The following is a 19,557-nucleotide window of genomic DNA, read 5'->3' as shown; positions in this document are numbered from 1 at the left end:
AGGTACGTTCTTTTTTAAAATGATTTTATTATTATTGTAATTATTTATTTTGAGAGAGAGAATCTTAAGCAGGCTCGACACTGTCTGTGCAGAGCCCAACATGGGGCTTTTTTCCATGAACCATGAGATCATGACCTGAACTGAAATCAAGAGTCAGAAGCCTAACTGACTGAGTCACTAGGCACCCTTAAAAAAGTGCTACTTACATTCTTAATCTCTGTAGTAACCTACAACAGAAACATGTTATCAATATTACCTTTTCTTTCACAGATTAGTGAAGTAGCACTTAATTTCTCAAAATAAATCACAAACAATAAAATGTTCTTCATAAATACTGTTGCTCCTCCCTTCCTCCTGAGAAGAGATTTTCTTTATTTTTTTCCTCTGAATTATCCAAAAAGGCTTCTTCCCCTATAATTTATGCAGTGTGTTTTGAAATTCTCCTATTCTAGTTGTGTTCACTCACCAACCTCCCCACACTCATACCTAGTATGCACAAAGTTCACCACCTATAAATTTATTTTTTTTAATTGAAAAATGATCAAGGAATTTGCTCTGACTCTGAAGTACACTGTGCTCTTGGACAATAAATTTAACAAAAAACATTGGATATCAACAAAACCAAATTAGAAAGGTGAACCCTTCTTTGAATAGTAGACTTCACATTTCCTTAAGTCAGTAAATGGTCAGGGGACTCTAGAAGTCACAACAGTAATCATTCAAAATCCAGAACGCACCCTGATCACATGTTTGCCTACCTTAGGGAATCTTACACATTCTTTTGCTTAAAGGGCATGTTCTCTACATTGCTTTTCTTTGCTTATCTGACCTGGAAATGATCCCTCCCCCATTAAATTGCTTTAAGCCATTTGGTTCTGTCATCCACTGGTTTCCATTGTTGATGGGTGACTCTTAACCTATCAAGATCTTATCTGCTAGCTGGAAACTGCCTGGCTAAAGGTAGAGACTGTGTCATATAACTCATTTTATTGGAACTCATCTCATAGCACTAATATACTACTTTGCTACAATTTCTAGAGTCCTTCTAGTGTTCAGTTTGATAGAGTTCAGTTTGACAAATTTGTTCCTTACAGTCCAAATATACTTCAACCAGTTTAACTTATCAAGGGATCACAGGTTTCAGAATCATATTTCCAGTGATAATTTGAAAGTGATTAATTAAATAGTTGGAGGAAACGTTAATCAAGAATTGTTTTTCTTCTGAATCTTATTTGATGAGACACCTCACCGACTTAAAATATGCACAAAGCTTGTTTTAAAAGACACTATACATTTTATTTAATGTAGGGGCACCTGGGTGGTTCAGTCAGTTAAGCATCTGATTTCAGTTCAGGTCATGATCTCATGGTTTATAGGTTTGAGCCCCACATTGGGCTCTGTGCTGACAGCTCAGAGCCTGGAACCTGCTTCAGATCCTGTGTCTCCCTCTCTCTCTGCCCTTCCCCTGTTCACACTCTGTCTCTCTGTATCTCTCAAAAATAAAATAAATATTAAATTTTTTTTATTTTTCAAATTTAATCTATGTTCATTGTACAAAAAAATTCATAAAAATACAACAAAATTGAGACAAAAGCATCTTAATCCCACCACCCAAGGATGAGTGATACAGAAATCATCTTTTTACCTGAGATTGTAACTGAATTAGATATATTTACAAAGGAAACAGGATAGCAGGAGCAGTATTGCTTTATCTTGAGCTCTCTACTTTCTATTTTTAACTAATTGTGCTTGCATCAGTGCCTACTAATGAAACACATTTTTGTAAATCCCCAAATCAATAAGATTCAGGGCATAAAAGCATGATATTTTAAAGTACCAATCTCTGGAGTCTCTGAATCTGAAAGAGATGTAAAGAGAATATTAAAGTGGAGTCATACTAAGTTTCTTTTCCTGAATAATATGGAATCAGCAGAGCACAGACTTATTCAGATTTTAGTAGATATTCCCATTTGTGTGACTGCAAATGTTTATGTTAATGTCACCTTTCAATGAAAGGTGTTCTGACTTATGCATATTGAAGGCAGATTGGACTTTTTTCTTCCTGTGGTGCAGGAAGCCTCATATTTGCCTGACCATTACATCCCTGTAAGAAGAGAGAAATGGCACAGAATGAAGGAGGGAATCAAACAATAAAGCAGAAAAGAATTTATAATTGGAAGTAGGAAGGAAAGGTAAATATAGCAGTGAGTATGGTGCATTCAATTCCCATCAAGTGAAAATTTGAATATCCATCAAGGCTTTTCTTTTCTTTTTTTTCCTTAAATGAAGGTTTTTATTGAACTATCTTCTTTTTAAAAATCAAGAAAGGAAATGAGGAAGATAATGATCACTGGGGTCAACAAGATACTTCAAGCACAGCTGAGGTGACTCACTCTCTGACTCTCCTTTCCTTGGCTCCCTCTGCCTCACCTGTCCCCTCCTCCCCTCTTCCACCATCCTTCTTTGTATATGCCTTAGCTATTTTGGGAAACATGTTTATGGTTTCCCAGGAAACAAAAGGATTTTAAAACACTCTAGATTATAGAAGTTATTTCCTGTGGCAGTGAGAGCATATGTTTTCTTTAATCAAGCATAACAAAATCCCTAGAGATGATGTTTTATAGGAAAAGGCTAGCCTCAGTAGAGATGTAAAAGCAATAGTTGAGAGGTGTGAGTGTAAAATGTATGCCAGCATTGCCATACTTCGTGTTCACGTGTAGAACACGAGAACAAAGTAAAAATTTGAAAGTGGGTTTCATTCTTGTATTTTTTAATCAAAATATCAATAAATAAATCTTATTATGATTCTAATTGAATGACTCACATTTCACCTTTTAAGGAGTGATGTGATCATTGCATTTTCTACTTTAGAATAGCTGAAATTACGGAGCTCACTGGAAAAATAAGCAGTTAATTTGAATTAGGTGAGGTAGGTTCCACCTCTGGCCTCCCTGTAAATTACATGTAAATTACATGTGTAAATTACATACCCCCTCCCCCATGTAAATTAACATGGTCTGAATAAGGATCCTGTCTCTAGACTTCTTTCCCCTCCCTGTAGAGTGAGGGCATCTGCCTTAAGGGGGCTGGGCTGAATCCTCTGACAGCGCTCTGAGCACAGCCCTGCCAGGGCACCAGATGTAACGTGGACTATGGGCTCTTTTGTAACCGTGAAGTCAGCCTAAACTTATTCGCTTCATTGTTTATCTTTATCTCAGTTGATGACCTTGTCTCATACTTCAAAGAGATAATTGAGTATTCAACTGCTGAATTATGAAATCACAGTTCCCATATCTTACAGCTTGCCACATTCTGCATCTATCCTAACCATCTCTCCAGTCACACAGAGAGACTTCGCACTCCTCTGGTTCAAAAGCTACCCTTCAACGATTGCTCTTTAAACTCTTCTTTTTCATTTTATCAGTGATAATTCCTCCTCTTCTGGACCCCCTCTTGTCTCTTTCTAAAGCATTTCCTGAGCTCTTGGCATCTTTCTTCCAGGCTGTAAACAAGCTTAAATCTCCTGCCATTTCAAAAACACAGCTGAACAAATGAATCAACAATTGCCTATCTCAACCCTGTGTACTGTTACTTCCCCTTCTAGTAGCCTTTTGGGAGAAAAAAGGAATTTGTATCTTTTTCTTTAGCTCATCATTCAATGTGATGCTATCATATTTGTACACATGTACCAAAAATGCACTTGAAAAGACTACTAATAATCTTTTATATTTCCTTTTTTTTTTATGGCATTTGATGTTATTGATTATTCTTTCATTACAGAAATGCCTGTTAGGTTCTATGACACACTCTGTGCTAATTGTCCTTTTTCTCTTATCACACCTGCCCCTTTTCTCCCCCAGTACTTCTGCCCATCCCTTAAAAGACGATGTTCTTAAAATAGTGCTTTTCAAACCTAAATGTGCTTATGAATCATCTGGAGGACACGATAAAATGCAGATTTGGATTCAGTAAGTCTGTGGTGGAATTCAGACTCCACAGGTCTAACAGTCCCTCAGATGACAGTTACTGTGCTGCTTAAAGGACCACATTTTGAGTAGTGACACACTAGGCAGGGAAGGACTTTTCCACATCTGCATGCCTCAGTGATTACAGGTGTGCTGTGTGAGACACAGTCAGCCTGCAGCATGTGAGATGGGATCTGGGGTAGCTAGAGCCAGGCTTGATGACTCTGTGAGTCACCAGGCTCTTTGCCTCCCCCAAAGGGATGAAATATCCATGTGTACTCAACTATAAAAAGCCCTGCCCCAGAATTCTAGTCCTCCAATCTGATCTATTCCCAGGTCTCACACTCCCTCTTCTATCTGAGGTGTTTTATTAACTGAATATCTTATAGGCATTACATTCACTCTCCAGATCTGGAACTTAAATCAGGATACTTTTCTACATGGCTGTTCCCTTTGTCTTCTATTCTGTTTGTGTCACGGCTGTATTGTTCGCCCAGTTACTAAAAGCATGATTGTGAGAATTATCCTAGACTCTTCTCTTTGTTTTACTCATGCCCAATTAGTGGATCTATTTTATTTTTCCCTTTTTTCTTTGTAATTTCTTTCATCTGCTCCTTTCTTTCCATTTTTAGGATGTGCTATGGCTTGAACTTAAACTACTTTCCTTGTTGCCAGTTTTGCCTACCCCACCATGAACATAGTTTTTCTGAGTTCTCTAGGTTACTTTTTTTAGTGATATTTCTGAACCACAGTCTGATCATGCTCCTCTCCTACTTAATTGGTTCTCTTTTGCTTCAGGTAAGGCTGAGTTCCATCAGTCAGAATGCAAAATGTGAACTGGAGCTTCTGGATTTCCCCCAGATGGCACTTCACAGAATTGAAATGTGCCATTTCTATTTCTAACGTGGTGGCCAGAAGCTGGTCACAAGGACACACAAAGCTGCAAGGGAGGCTGGGAGATCTTTAACTTCTTGGAAGCACCTTCAAATAGAAGGCCCTTTCTCTTTTCTGATAGCTGGAAAATACCTACGATCACTGGAATCAGAGCATGTAGCTCGGATTTCAAGGAAGAAACCCCATGTTAGGAGTGGCAAAACAACAAGGTAGAAGAAAGGATTGGTAAACACCCATTCCAGACTTGCCCTGTTCACATCCATAGTTGTTGTTTTCGTTTTTATTTTTATTTTTTTAGTTTTGGGAAAAAAATAAAATCCTCTTAAGCCAATATTATTGTGTGTTTTCAGTCACTCACAAATGAGGTTAATCTGAACTAACAACAGCAATAAAGGACTCCATTCATCCTTTGTTTATTTTCCCACCACTCAACCCCTCTCACATCTGTCACTACAGTGGATGTTGGGGGCGGGGGCGGGGGGGATAGATTTGGGAAAAGGTCACTGATATTAAATAAAGCGAGAAATTGTAGCCATAATGCTAGGCACATACTTTCTGTTAAAGAGAAATGATCACATTTCTGACTATCTTAGTCAAAACAATTGTACTCTGTAGCTGGATAAAGTTCTACACACTATATTTATAAAGTAGTATGTTAAATATAATCACTCAGTCTATAGAAAGGTCACTCAACCCTTCAAAGACAGGACTGACACCTGACTTTGAGTCTTCTTTTCCAAATTTCTTCTTGTTTTCATGTATACACACAAATGCATGAACAGAGAAGATAGAACTCAAGAAAAGTTAATTTAGAACACACTTAAAATAAACTAGCTAGTTCCCATGAAGGTATACGTCTCATCTTCTTTTTACTACTCTTTTTTTTTAGATTGAATTTTTATTTGCTCTAGGAATTTGAATTTTTTTTCATATCACTTAAACTTTTCCAATGTAATCTTTGCTTTATAATATATATGATACAGTACATATACACTGAAAAAATGTTATGTACACTTTGGCACTTTTAAGTGGAGCAAAATTATAAGTTCACACGTTAATACTTAGAATGAAATATTTAGGCTACACATAAAACCTAATTTTCTACTATAGTCTCAAGAGGTACCAAATGAGGTCTGCAGCAGAGTCAGTGCCTTTGATGGTTCTCATTCTATTTAAGATTCACAGGAAGAAAGAGATACCCTAAATTTCAGGGATTAAAGGGAAAAAAAGGATTTCACAATCTTTTAAAGTGGTTTAAGGTTGTTACAAAGAAACAACATAAAGCAGATAGGAGATATCTAATAATTTTATCCATATAATCCTCTGCTACCTCTATTCTTTCCAATAAATAAAACAAGAGGCTAGTTAAGGACACAGGAGGATCATTTATTCTTACCATGCAGTGGGATATACTATACAAAGTTGGGTCAATGTTTTAATAAGGGTTAAGTCTCTTCTCAAAAAGGAATAAGTTAAAAACTGGTAGAAAATATTATACAGTGCACATTAGAGTTTTTTATAATTTTTTAGCAGAAATAAATGCATAGAGATAGATTGTTTTAAAGTTTTGAAGGTCAAGATTTCATTACATATGTCATTCTTTCACTTGTTAAAATGTAACCATTAGTTTATAAACCTATGTGCTCATAAATATCTTCTATTTTTGGATTTTTGTTTTATTTAATCTGCTAATTAAGTTTTGGCCCTTAGACTTCTGATACACAGAATAAACACATTTAAATAATACAAATTAATAAACGTGTATATTGATATCAACAGAACAAATGGATAAAACACAGCTTACTCAAATATTTTCTTCCTCATAATCAAATGAGGACAATGAAACATTTTGTTTACAAACAGAAAAACATTCGAATAACATTTGCTGATGTTTTCTAACTCCCAAGGATAGTCATAGGGATTTTCCCTATAGAGTTAGTCCTAAAACAATATAAGCATGGATTTATTAGAAACGGAAACTGGGGGGCCCCTGGATGGCTCAGTCAGTGAAGCATCTGACTATGGCTTGGGTCAGGATCTCATAGTTTGTGAATTCAAGCCCCACATCAGACTCTCTAGTATCAGCATGGAGCCCACTTCAGAGCCTCTGTCCCCAGCTCTCCCCATCACCCCCTCTCTTTTCCCCTCTGCTGCTTGCACTTTCTCTCTCTCAAAAATACATAAAAAGATTAAAAAAAGAAGAAAACAAAACAAAACTTAGGGGTCCCAAGGTAGAATTGTTACTATGAAATTTGTGATATCCTCCATTTCTCATGGAAAGTGACCTGTTAGCCTCTGCTAACTGCTTTTTCCTACCTGAAATGATCCCCCTTTTCTGCCTGCTTAAATTCTGTCAACTACTTAAGGTATATTTAGATTCCTTTCTTTTTTATAAAAAATTTCTACTCCTTCCCATTCCAAAAGAGCTACTTTTTTCTTAATATTTACAACTGCTACTATTTGAGTAGTTGTTCATGACTACATTTTTTATAATTACCAGCAAAAGAAATCATTGTTTAACCACCTTTTATAGAGTCCCGTGGGCCTAAAACATTAAAAGTATGTGAATGAACAGATTAAAATTCAGAAACAAATATTCTATGATATATATGATCTCACTTTATTTAGGGAATTGGAATCTTGTCAGTGATTCTGATCTCTGATTTGTAATAGGCACAATAATAGAAGTGGCTCAGACAGGTAAGCCTCTGACTCTTGGTTTTGGCTCAGGCCATGATCTCATGGTACATGAAATCGAGCCCGCACTTCTACAGTGTAGAGCCTGCTTGGGATTCTCTGCCTTCCCCTCTCTCTCTGCCCCTCCCGTGTTCATGCTCTCTCTCTCAAAATAAATAAACTTAAAAAAATAATTGAAATTTGAGTATGATGTCTTGAGAATTTGCATTATTTATTTGATTACTATTTAGGAAGACTATTTACTATGTATCCCCTTTCCAGTGCAAAGATCTTATAAAAAGTACATAATTAAAAGTTATATTTTGTTTGAAAAGCAGAGTATATATACATTTTATACATGCATATATATGAACTTTTATATATACATTTAATAGTTATTTTAATAACTTATCATACAAACTATTATATATTATATATAATATCATATGAACTTTTATTATATGTTATACATTATTGTCGGGGGGCCGCCAAGTTTTCTGTCTGCCTCAGGCAAGAATTATCACTCTCCAGAGAGTGAACAAGGAAACAAGATTTGCATCTAGAGGCTGGAGACTGCCATTTCCTGGTCAAAATAACTTTGGCGTCTGTCATGCTGGGCCAGATGTGAGTGGCCAAGGTGCACAAAAGATCAAAACCGTATTTTGGATTATTCAGTGCTAACTCCCCCCTTCCCAGCATTGCTGAGGCTAATCTGGGCGTTTCTTTTGATATTCATTTGACTCTGTTTACCTGGTAACTGACCTTGGTCAGCTGCTTTGTTTTTCCCACCTTAAAACCTATATAAAGACAGTTTTCTGAATAAAGCTCTCTCTCTTTTGCCTGATCAGAAAACCGTGAGTTCTGTCTTAACTCTCTGCGTCTCCCTCTCCTGCCCCCTTTTTCTCTCCCTCCCTCAGGAGAAGCACCCGCGACGATTCTCCACCCTGCCAGTCAGGGCTGACAAAACAGGTACCGCCTAATGCCAGGGACAAGCTGCCCCGGTCGGCGGGTTATGAAATATTATATTTTATATAATATATGTTATTATATACAACCATTATTATATGAAATGTTTCCATTTTTCCAATGTTTGGCAAAAAAGGAGCTATCACATGAAAGCTTGGTACTGCATTATTTAGTAGAGGTGGATATAGATCCCAAATAGGAACAAGTGAGGCATAAGTGAGTAGTGAGAAAGATGAAAAAATGTAGATGACTTTTTCTAAAAAATTTTTCTGTAAAAGAGAGATAAGAGGCAAGTCGGTAAATATATTACCAGAGAAAAATAAATTAGGAATAAAGAAAAACCAAAGTGCCAAACTACTCACCAAGTTTCCTCCTGAGTGCTGGAGGCAGAGAAATCAATACAGTATTTTTAGTTATGCCAAGAAAGAGTTATTTATTTGAAATTGTCAATCTGCTTTTAAGAATAAAAATGATGCTCATTCTGGATATGGGCAGGCACTTTCAGTGTGCTAGACACTCTTTCAAGCCCTGGAGATAGAGCTGGACATACATTACTGTCCTGCCCTGAAGGACTTCACAGTTTGAACTAGAGATAAGATTCAGGCTATTACTACCCCCTGGGATATGTGCAATAAAGGCACTTGGTGCTTGGGAGCACAGAAGAGGTATCCTCACCTAGACTTGGGAAAGATCAGAGAAGGATTCTTAGAGAAGGTAAAGTGAGTTGAGTAGGAATTAGCCAGACAGATAGAACTCACATTTTCCTCCCAGTCATTTGATGGAGTGGTCATTTTATTGAGGTTCAAATCACTTATCTTTTCCCAGGTCCCCACCATTAACTCTTGTATGGACAATCTGAACCCAAAACAACAAAAACAATACCAACAACAATAATAACAGGACAAACTGTTTTCTGATGATTTGGTCACATTATTCTGACAATTAGTTTTTATTTTTATTCTTATTTTTTTAATTTATTTATTTTTTAGAAAAGAGACAGAGAGACAGAGCATCTGAAGCAGGCTCCACACTGTCAGGGTAGAGCCCAATGTGGGGCTGACCTCACAAACCATGAGATCATGGCTTGAGCCAAAACCAAGGGTCAGATGCTTAACTGACTGAGCCACCCAGACATCCCTAGTTTTTATTTTTAATAGTAACATATTCTCAGATTTTTATACATATCCCTAACCCTTGTATTGGAGAATATCCAGAGCTAACATAGGTATTGACTGTTGATAGACTGTTTTATAACAATTAGAAATTTAACTTTAAAAAGAAATATGAACTTTTTCATTTATCTAACATCAATAACAAAAGAAAGTCAACAGAATCTATATCATAGAAAAATAAATAAACTTTAAATGATAATAACTCTAACATCCTTTTCAAAAGATATTTGTATGGTGGGTGCCTGGGTGGCTCAGTTGGTTGAGCCTCAGACTCTTGATTTTAGCTCAAGTCATGATCCCAGGTCATAGAATCGATGAGGCTCGAGGCTCAGAACCTCTTTAGATTCTCAGTCTCTCTCCTGCCCTTCTCCCTTGCTCTCTCTCTCTCTCTAAACTAAACTAAATAAATAAAAATATTCATATGAAATTATGAATATTAGTAGGGGCAGTGGTATTTGAAATTTATTGATAAAATTCTAGTGGTTTGGGGAAGCCATATGTATTTATGGAAAAAGATGTTGCTAAAGTTCTAATGCTTTTAGGATTAATTTATCTCACAGGATGTCAATGGAGAAATGATGTCAACCATTTGTTCATTTTACAAAGTTACAAAGCCCTAATAAAATCCAAACAAGGAAATACCTCCTCTATTGCTTTATTTCTAGGTCGTGACTCAAAATGATAAAACTATGCAACTCTAGTCTAAGCAGCATCATGAAAAAAAAGAAACCATTACACCATATCTTTTCGGTAGGGGTGGAAGTTTGATACTGGGAATAAAAAATCATACTCTTTTATGTACAAAGTGATGTGTGTGTATGTATAAATGTGTGTATATATATTATATATGTGTGTGTGTATATAACATATACCACAGATTATATATATATGTGTGTGTGTGTATGCTATGGTATTACAATTTCATGAAGACAAGTAGAAAAAAAGTCTAAAAATATCTTTCAAAGGCTCCTAAGAAGGCAATAATGAAAAAAAAATGTTGAAAAATAATGCATTATACTACATAAATTTTGGATTATGGTGATAATGAGAAGCAAATCCATTACTTTTCCACTAGATGCTGCCAGAGTAAGCAATATCTGAGATTTGTTTGATCTTTTATCTTTTATGGATCTAGAACACAGACTCCCTTTTCATTACAAGTAATAATACATATTTAAATAAAACTCAAATCTAGGGGCACCTAGGTGGCTCAGTCAGATAAGAGTCCGACTTCGGCTCAGGTCATGATCTCACAGTTCGTGGGTTCAAGCCCCACGTCAGGTTCTATGCTGACAGTGCGGAGCTTGCTTCAGATTCTGTGCTTCCCTCTCTCTCTGCCCTTCCCCAGCTCATGCTCGCTCTCTCTCTCTCAAAAATGAATAAACATTAAAAAAATGGTAATAAATATATAAAACTCAAATCTAAAGTCATAGGTAAGTAGACAGATGTGACAGGCAGATGCTATCTCAGTGCTTACTTCCCATTTATTGAGTATTTATTTATTGAGTATCTGTTTCATGCATGACAATTAATTAAATATTACGGATGTAAAATAAACATCAGAAACAATTATATTCTCATGGGACTTACAATTAAGAGGGAAAGAGAGAACTTGCATGAAAATCTGAAACACATTTGAAAGGGATGTTATATGTCCTTCCCTCTACAGTGGTATATTGTTAAAAACTGAATTTCTGTTTCCCCACTACTTCACATGGAATGGATTCATTGTTCTGTAAATTTATATGAAGTTATAGAGAGTCAGGTAGAATGCTACAGCTCCTCTGAAACTGGAGAATCCAAGCTCCATTCATAGAGCAACTGCATAGAAAAAGTTATCAATTCAAACCATGCCTCAAATAAAAGTGCACTTTCCATGAGCAGTAAGATCATTTTAAGTGGAGAAAAGACCTAAAACCCAAGCAAAAAATACAAAGACAAATATTTTGGGAGGCACGTATGGGGGGAAAATTTCACTGTGGCCAGGAGAAAGTAGAATGGCATTTTAGTTTTTATTGATTAACATTATTTGATAAATAGTTTCCTTCTAGGTTAAAAACATTCTTATTACTGAAATTTTCAAGTTTATATGATGACCACCTGTTAGAGATTATTTCTGAGAGATTTTCAAATTTAAGTAAGATATTGGATATTGGACCAGTTACTTTAATGTAAGCCCCATCATCCTACCGTGGTGATGGTTGTATAAGAATCAGAAATACCTGTGTTCAGCCATAATTTCTAACTGTTTTTGTCAAATGTTTGATGCACTCATAGAAAATTCTTCATAGTTTTCATTAAATGTTATTCCATTCAGTATCTATTTTTAGAGGATGTTGATAACCTTTAGATTTTATGCTATTCTTAGTTATACCACTTCGGTTACTACTTTTTTGTATTAAATTGTCCTAGAGGTACTGGTTATACTTGCTCCTAAAAGTATCCCCAGTATGGAGATTATAAAAGAATTTCATAAATGCACTATGAGGAAGGTGCCTTTTTGTTTTTTACATTCTTCTTTTTCTGACATCTGAGAATTGCAAACTTAACTTTCCTTAAAATGTGGTTGCTTGCAGTTGTTAGAATAGCTTTGTCTTCTGTAGCTGAATAGCTCATTCTATTCACTCACTTTCTGTTTGTTGCTAGACAGTTGGTCTGGTTTGCAATTCCTGCCTTCATTCCAGAACCAGTTCTCTGAAGATGATTCAAATGTCTCTATCCCTGACCCGTTCCTCTAAGCAAAACAAAGCTATACCATTCTCCAAGTGGGGAAAGACAACTCATATATCCACATAGATATTTACCTACACATGAATTTGTTTTCAATAAATACTGTCAACCAATATGAAGATAATCACGCTGAGAAGGGTACGAGAATGCTTGTGGGGAGAATCAAGAAGGATCCACTACATATATACTTCATTAAGTAAAGAAAAGGAAAAGATGTGCTTTCCTCAAAATAATTCCCTAAAAGTCTACTGAGAAAACTAAGTGGTAAAATATACCATCTATGATTGTGAGATTATGAGACTAGTTGAAATTAGAGCATTGGGAGGTTCTATAGAAAAGTTTTAGAAAGATACATACTGTTGATATGAGCAGGTCTTTAAGATCAACTGTTTAACACTAAGATCAATTTGTGACTTTGTCACTTGGTTATAATCAGTCTTACCTCCAGTTTAACTCAGGTCTCTCTGTGTACTTCTCTGTGCCCAACTTCACAATGTTCTACCCTTATAGCATATAAACCTTTTCTCTATTCTCTCTTCTTGCATACAATATGATCACCTTCATAACATTCTGACTGTTAATTCTATAGTTCAGGCATCATCTCTGCATCCCAAGCTGATGACAGGATACCAAAATCCACTGCTAGCGTTTCAAACTCATATACGCCAAACCATGTTCCGTGTCTTCTTTTCTTTCAACAATCCAAATCCTTTACCTGGTTTTCTTTCTTTAAGGAGACCATATTTTGGCAAAAAGCTCAAACATGGTTTTCAATTTCTAAAAGAAAGAGACATCCTTCTGTTCTTGTGGTTTAGCCTTTGTTGCTGGTTTATATAGTTATTACTATTACTAATTATTATTAGCAATCTTATAGAGATATTTTGTGACAAGTTAAAAGATCATTCCTGTAATGACAACTATTCAGTTACAATTATTATTTACTTCTAAATTTTATCCACATTCTATTGTGAAAGGAAGCTGTTTGTTCTCTAGATTTCTGCAGGTTTGCTATTGCAGCCAGCTCAGTAGTTGTTGCTAGTAGAATATGAATGGAAACCATAAATTGAAATTTCTTTATTGAATTTGACTATCACCACTCCCTAAGCATACAATATGCCCATTATCATTTCCTTTATGTCTCATTTCTTTCCATCAAACAAGAATCTTAACAAGATCCAGCACAAGTACCAAAGTTTCTGGATAGCTTTTCTACCTCACATTTCCTAAAACATTGCTGTTTGCATTTTTCTTTTGTTACTTGGCCCTTTGTATTTTCTTCCCTTCTGTGCTTTAAGTCCCATGATGGGAAAGGTGGTAGTTTCCCATCCTTCCATAGCCAAACTGTACATAGCACAAATATGTGTGCAAAGGATTTGGTAAAGGAATCTTGTTGAATTGCTTAACATTACACGTTAAATACATATTTGTTGATTGACTTGCCTCAGTATGTAGTGTAGTTAAGGGAGAAAAAATATATATATTTTGCATAGGAAATATTTTATAAGCTGTTTTCTGATTCTGCAGGGCAAATCGCTGAACGCATTGACCAGAGAACTGGGCCAGGATCCTTCTATACTTGGGAAATATATGATTACTTACAGACACAAAGGTAAGAAGCATGTATTATGTGTAGCATAAAAAAAAACTATACAGAATCCTAATACTGTACCTGCATATGGGAAATCATTATGGTAAAAGTTTATTCTTTCAAGTATATTTTTCTTTAATATTTTACAATAGAAAATAGAGCCAACGTTAAAAAGGATTTTCCCTATGCTCCAAAACATACCAAAAGCAAAACCAAGAAACTCTATGCCAAAATGTTTTTCTTAGGCTTCAAAGTAAACCAAGAAAGCATTTTATTTGTGTTTATCACGAAGTCTGAAATTCAAAAATTTAGTTTTTGACAGAGTACACCATAATCTATTCAAGTAGCAAGCCTGTGTTGGTATCTAATTGTAAACATGAAAAATAAAATTGTATTTTATGAAAATAATCAATTTAAATAAAGTATTTTTGGCAGTTCTCCTGTATTTAGAATTGGTTCCACAAGCTTTTCATAATCATCATTTATCTGCATTTCAAAGAAAGCCGAATACTGGTGTTTTGTTCCTTATTTTATTAATATGAAGACTAGAACCCAAAAGCCTAGGAGGATTGTTTCAGAAAACAACAATATCTGAGCAAAGTGTGAAACTTTAAAAAAAATTTACCACTAGGAAATTCAGATTTCTCACATCTGTTTATGCAATTTTCTCATTTGTATTTGTAAAAGAATTATTTTAAGATATCTTTAATTATCTTTAAGAAAATAAATTAAATTTAAAAATAAAATAAATGAAAGAATTATCTTTTTAAATAATTTCCTCTTAAAATTACATATTTTAGACCTGATATATTCTGATAATGCATACTTTTAATTGTATTGTAGAAGTAAATATTATTATTCTGCTGTTTTTGCCTTAATCAAACTTAATAAAAAGTAAAAATTATACCAAGATAAATATATCATCTGTGGGCCTGCAATAATAGTATAAGAAATTGCTAGAAATGTTTATAATATGTACCTAACAAATACTAGTAATAACAACAGAACAACAGAAACTGTCATACATTATTGATAGAATTATCAATAGGTACAACTTCTTTGGCAAATTTACAATATCTAATAAAGCTAAACAGACTCAGATCCACTCTGTGATCCAGCAATTCCTCTCCTAAAGAAAGTTTTAGACCCAACCCATTCTGACCCCAAAATGCAAATATTCATGTGCATTCATTCATATGAATTCACAAAAAGACTTGTTCAATAATGTTCATGGCCAGGTGCCTGGGTGGTTCAGCCGGTCGAGCGTCCGACTTCAGCTCAGGTCATGATCTCACTGTTTGTGGGATTGAGCCCAGAATCAGGGTCTGTGCTGACAGCTCAGAGCCTGGAGCCTGCTTCTGCTTCTGTGTGTGTGTGTGTGTGTGTGTGTGTGTGTGTGTGTGTGTGTATCTCTCTCTCTGAACCTCCCCTGCTCATGCTCTGTATCTCTCTCTCTCTCAAAAATAATAAACATTAAAAAAATAAGAAAAATATTCATAGCAGCACTAGCCAAAATCTAAAAAATGCCCAAATATCCTTCAGAGGACACTGGATAAATTGTGATGTCTTCATGTAATGGAACACTATATGGCAATGAGAACAAACTATTGTTACATTTACTAAAATAGACAAATCACATAAACGTAATGCTTATAAAAAAATAAAGCTAACTCAAATAAGTATTTATATAAAGTTAAAAAGCAAAATAAAACAAAATGAAGCATATTTATTTTTGTATAAGTCAGGGAAGTGATCATCTTTGGGCAAAGTGGTGCCTGGAAAAGGTATGGCGGTGGAAGGGTGAGTGTTTTTGTGATATTGGCAAATCTAATTTTGTTTCCACATAGTCCTTATCTTTATGTAAAGATAATTGGCTTCTTTCATTAAAGATAATGTCCTCAAAATCCACCCATGTTGTTGCATATTACAGAATTCCCTTCTTTTTTAAGACTGAATAGTACTCCCTTGATTTTATATACCACATTTTTTGTCCATTCACCTATCAATGGACATTTAGGTGTTTTCACACTTCAGCTATTATAAATGGTGCTGTAATAAACATGGAATTACTAATATCTCTTCAAGATCCTGACTTCAATTCTTTTACATAAATAATCAGAATTGTACCTACCAGATCATATGATAGTTCATTTTTAGCTTTTTGAGGGCAATTCTACTTCTTGATCCATGGTATCTTCACATTGCATGTGTTACCATTGTGAAACTTCACACGGAAGCTTATTATCTGTGTACTTATCTATGTGTATATTACATCAGAATTAGATTATTTTAAATCTTTAAAACTTATGGAAAGAAGCTTCTACTAGTAAATTAATTATAAATATCTATGCTATCCAGTTGTAATTATTGCCTTCAAATTGCCCTAAAAGAATATTTTTAAATTAGAAAGATATATTTTTAAATACTAAATACTTTTTGTCTTTATTTTTTCTTTTATATTTCCTTTTTGCTCAATACATCAGGAATGGACTTAGTGAATAAAGAATTGTGTTCCTAAAGATATTTATTTCGCAAAATATTTCTAGGAGAGGGAACTTCACTTTTTGTTTAACTATAGGAAATTTTCTATCAAGGGCCATCATTGAAAATAAATATAATTACACTTTAATTAATTAATTTACTTATTTATTTTTTTTTATTTTTGAGAGCTAGAGAGAACATGAGTGGGGGATGGGCAGAGAGAGAAGGAGACACAGAATGTGAAACAGGCTCCAGGCTCTGAGCTGTCAGCACAGAGCCTGATGAAGCTCAAACTCACTAACATGAGAACTTGACCTAAGCTGAACTCAGTGCTTAACTGACTGAGCCACCCAGGCGCCCCTAAAGTTTTAACTTAAATGGTTAAAAAATTTAACTTATTAAGTTCTTCATAAAGTTATGAGTTGCTGTCATCTAAGACCAGTCTAAAAGAAATTTTTATTCAATTTATAAAAGAAGAAAGAAAAACTTGATGATAATGAATATATGTTTCGCACAAACTTCAATACTGGGTATGTATTTTTCAAGGGATTGCATTTTTAGATTATTCATAAAAAGGATTTTTAATTACAATTATTTGATATTAATGAATATAAATTCTTATGATTATGATCATCAATTTAAAATAAACATTTGTGAATTTTAATAAAACTATACAAAATTCAAAGGATGTACTGATGAAGATTATACATCTAAGAATATGTTATAACAAATATCATGGTGAATTACCACTATACAAATTTGACTTTATTGAACAAATCATTTAGTGACCAACATTAAACTTCAGAAATCTAAGTGTCTATCAGCTAAGCTATTCTGATTTCTTTGAAAAAATATTCATACTGCCATCAAAGATACTAAGAAATAATTAAAGTAAAATAATCCATTTCACCTAAAACATGAATTTGTACCCCTGTCCATAAAATTTTTATAAATATACAAACTTCACACTATTGTTTTAATCACTATATGTAAAATTTGTGACCACTGTAGTTATAAAAATTTATAGTCACAGTAAATTATTTTTTACTGAAAATATCCTAGTTTACAGTGGTTCAACCCATACTTCAAAAATTATTTTAAAATTATGATAAACTTCATAATTAATTCCCTTACTATAGTCATATCAAAATAGCATAACTTCCTATAAATTCCTAGGGGTTTTTATGAGATACACTATGTTTTTCTAAGCTGTCCAAAGATGAAAAACTGACAAAGCAACCCAGAAGACAATATTTACGTATGTCAAATAGAAATTAATACATACATAAATTAGTTATTACAATTATTTGATTTCAATCCTCCTGAAAAGCTTGAGAGCCATAAAGAATGAAATCTTAAGGTAATTACAATAATAAATTAAAATTTACATTGGTGTTTCAAAAGTCTATATGAGCAGAACCATGCTTGTAGATTGTTGTATTAAGAATAAGGGCTACTCTCTCTCTTCCTTCCCTTGCTCATGCATGTTCTCTCTCTCTCTCAAAATAAATAAATAAACTCAAAAAATGTTTAAAGAGAATAGGAGTTAAATTATCTGATCTTTTAACTAGTCTCTACTAAAATAATAAAAAATAAATCCCACCAAATATGACTGGACATAAGTAAGTTACATATCATAAAGCATATTTATTCCTTAGTAGGCTTCTTGTAATACCACTTTCTCCAAGAGGAGTATTCTTGACATAAAACATCTAATGATTTATTTATGATTTTGCCTTCATGTATTGCCTGAACTAAGTCCCCTAGAAATGGTACTTACAAGGCCTTAAGTGTTATTTATTTATTAACTTAACCTCTGGGTATATCAATAATGTTCAAAATTTCTCTGCTCAGTAAATGCCTATGTTCTAGATTTTTTTTTTACCATTTAAAACCTATTATTTTATTTCTAATTACTAAATATTTTGTAACTTTCAAAAAGAGAGTAACACTCAGACTTTGTATTTCACTTAGAAAAATGAAGCTCCAAAAGCAATTTGAGAAAGAAAATCTAGGGTTTGGAAATAATTTTCCTAAGGTCATCTCAGCTGCAAATAATATGACTTAAAAAGCACTATAAAGTTACATGTTTATAGAGGTCTTAATAGACTGCTAAACAGTTTTAGGTTGAAAGCGATTTAAGGGACACTTTCAAGTCAATTTCGAATTACATTCTCGACTTCATCAATAACAAGTGGTTGAAATCTAGTGCACAGGCTTAAATGAATTCTTCAACTGTTAAATATAAGTGAACTCACCTGAGTAACAGGGCTGCTTCCCAGAAGTAAAATCCTGAAACGAATGTCCGAAAGTGTCTCACGTGGGCCATGATACGGAAAGATTTCACGATCCTGAAATTAATCTTATCCAAGGCATGGGGGATGAGAAAGCCAAGAACGAAAAATGTGCAATCTAACTCCGCGGGGTGTTGCAGGAGACGAACGCCTGGAAAGCTTCAGCACCTTAGACAGCTCCCCGCAGTCTGCAAAGACCCTCTCTTTCAAACACTTGAAATTCCCTTTAGACCCCCTTCTCTGGACACTGAGCAGAAGGAAGATTCACAGGGTTACAAATGTGCAGGTGGTTTATACAGTGAACGCGGAATAAGGGGTGAGATGAAATGTCTGAGGTGCCTAGGTTCTGGGCGACAATTCACTGAAGCTCTAGCAGCAAAGAATGCTTGTCCTTCCCGGATTCAGACACCGGAGAAAGAAGAGCAGCAACAGCCGAAACAAGGATGCTTCTTCACCTGCTCCAAGCGCCGCCCGCCGAATCCCACTCTCCACCTTTGAGTAAAGCCCGACACCGCTAGCGCGGCAAAGGGAAGCGGGGGCGGAGCCAAACGACACTATTCTGTTCTCCAATCACGACCGCACAGCGGGACAGAGTGACAGGCCACTCATAACCGTAGGCGGTGCTTAGCACTTTACCCTTTAAAAAAAGCGGCGAACTGGTGCAGATTCTTAACTCTAACTGGAGGGAGTTGAAGGAAGAAAGCTTCAGGACTAAGCATTGGGAGAGTCAGCGACTTTTGCGAATTAGGTAGCAGAATTGCGCTGGAGAGACCCTTGACTATTTTGTTCCG

General features: G+C 35.0%; 1 protein-coding gene across 2 annotated transcripts in view; it reads right to left on the bottom strand.

Moving 5' to 3' along the window:
- The window catches only part of GLRA3 (glycine receptor alpha 3), a 178,151-nt gene extending 159,335 nt beyond the window's left edge, over nt 1-18,816 (bottom strand). The window contains exon 1 of one of the 2 annotated variants that reach the window (XM_029948110.1): nt 18,731-18,816. In XM_029948110.1, the coding sequence (XP_029803970.1) occupies nt 18,731-18,801 (71 nt within the window). In that variant the 5' untranslated portion in view covers nt 18,802-18,816. The remainder of the gene's footprint in view (nt 1-18,730) is intronic. The other variant, XM_029948188.1, reaches the window with a different exon arrangement.
- Between the last annotated feature and the right edge of the window lie 741 nt (nt 18,817-19,557).

Source organism: Suricata suricatta, chromosome 1 (assembly GCF_006229205.1).
Source record: "Suricata suricatta isolate VVHF042 chromosome 1, meerkat_22Aug2017_6uvM2_HiC, whole genome shotgun sequence".
Lineage (NCBI taxonomy): Eukaryota > Metazoa > Chordata > Mammalia > Carnivora > Herpestidae > Suricata > Suricata suricatta.
This window is presented reverse-complemented; position numbering and strand designations above follow the sequence as displayed.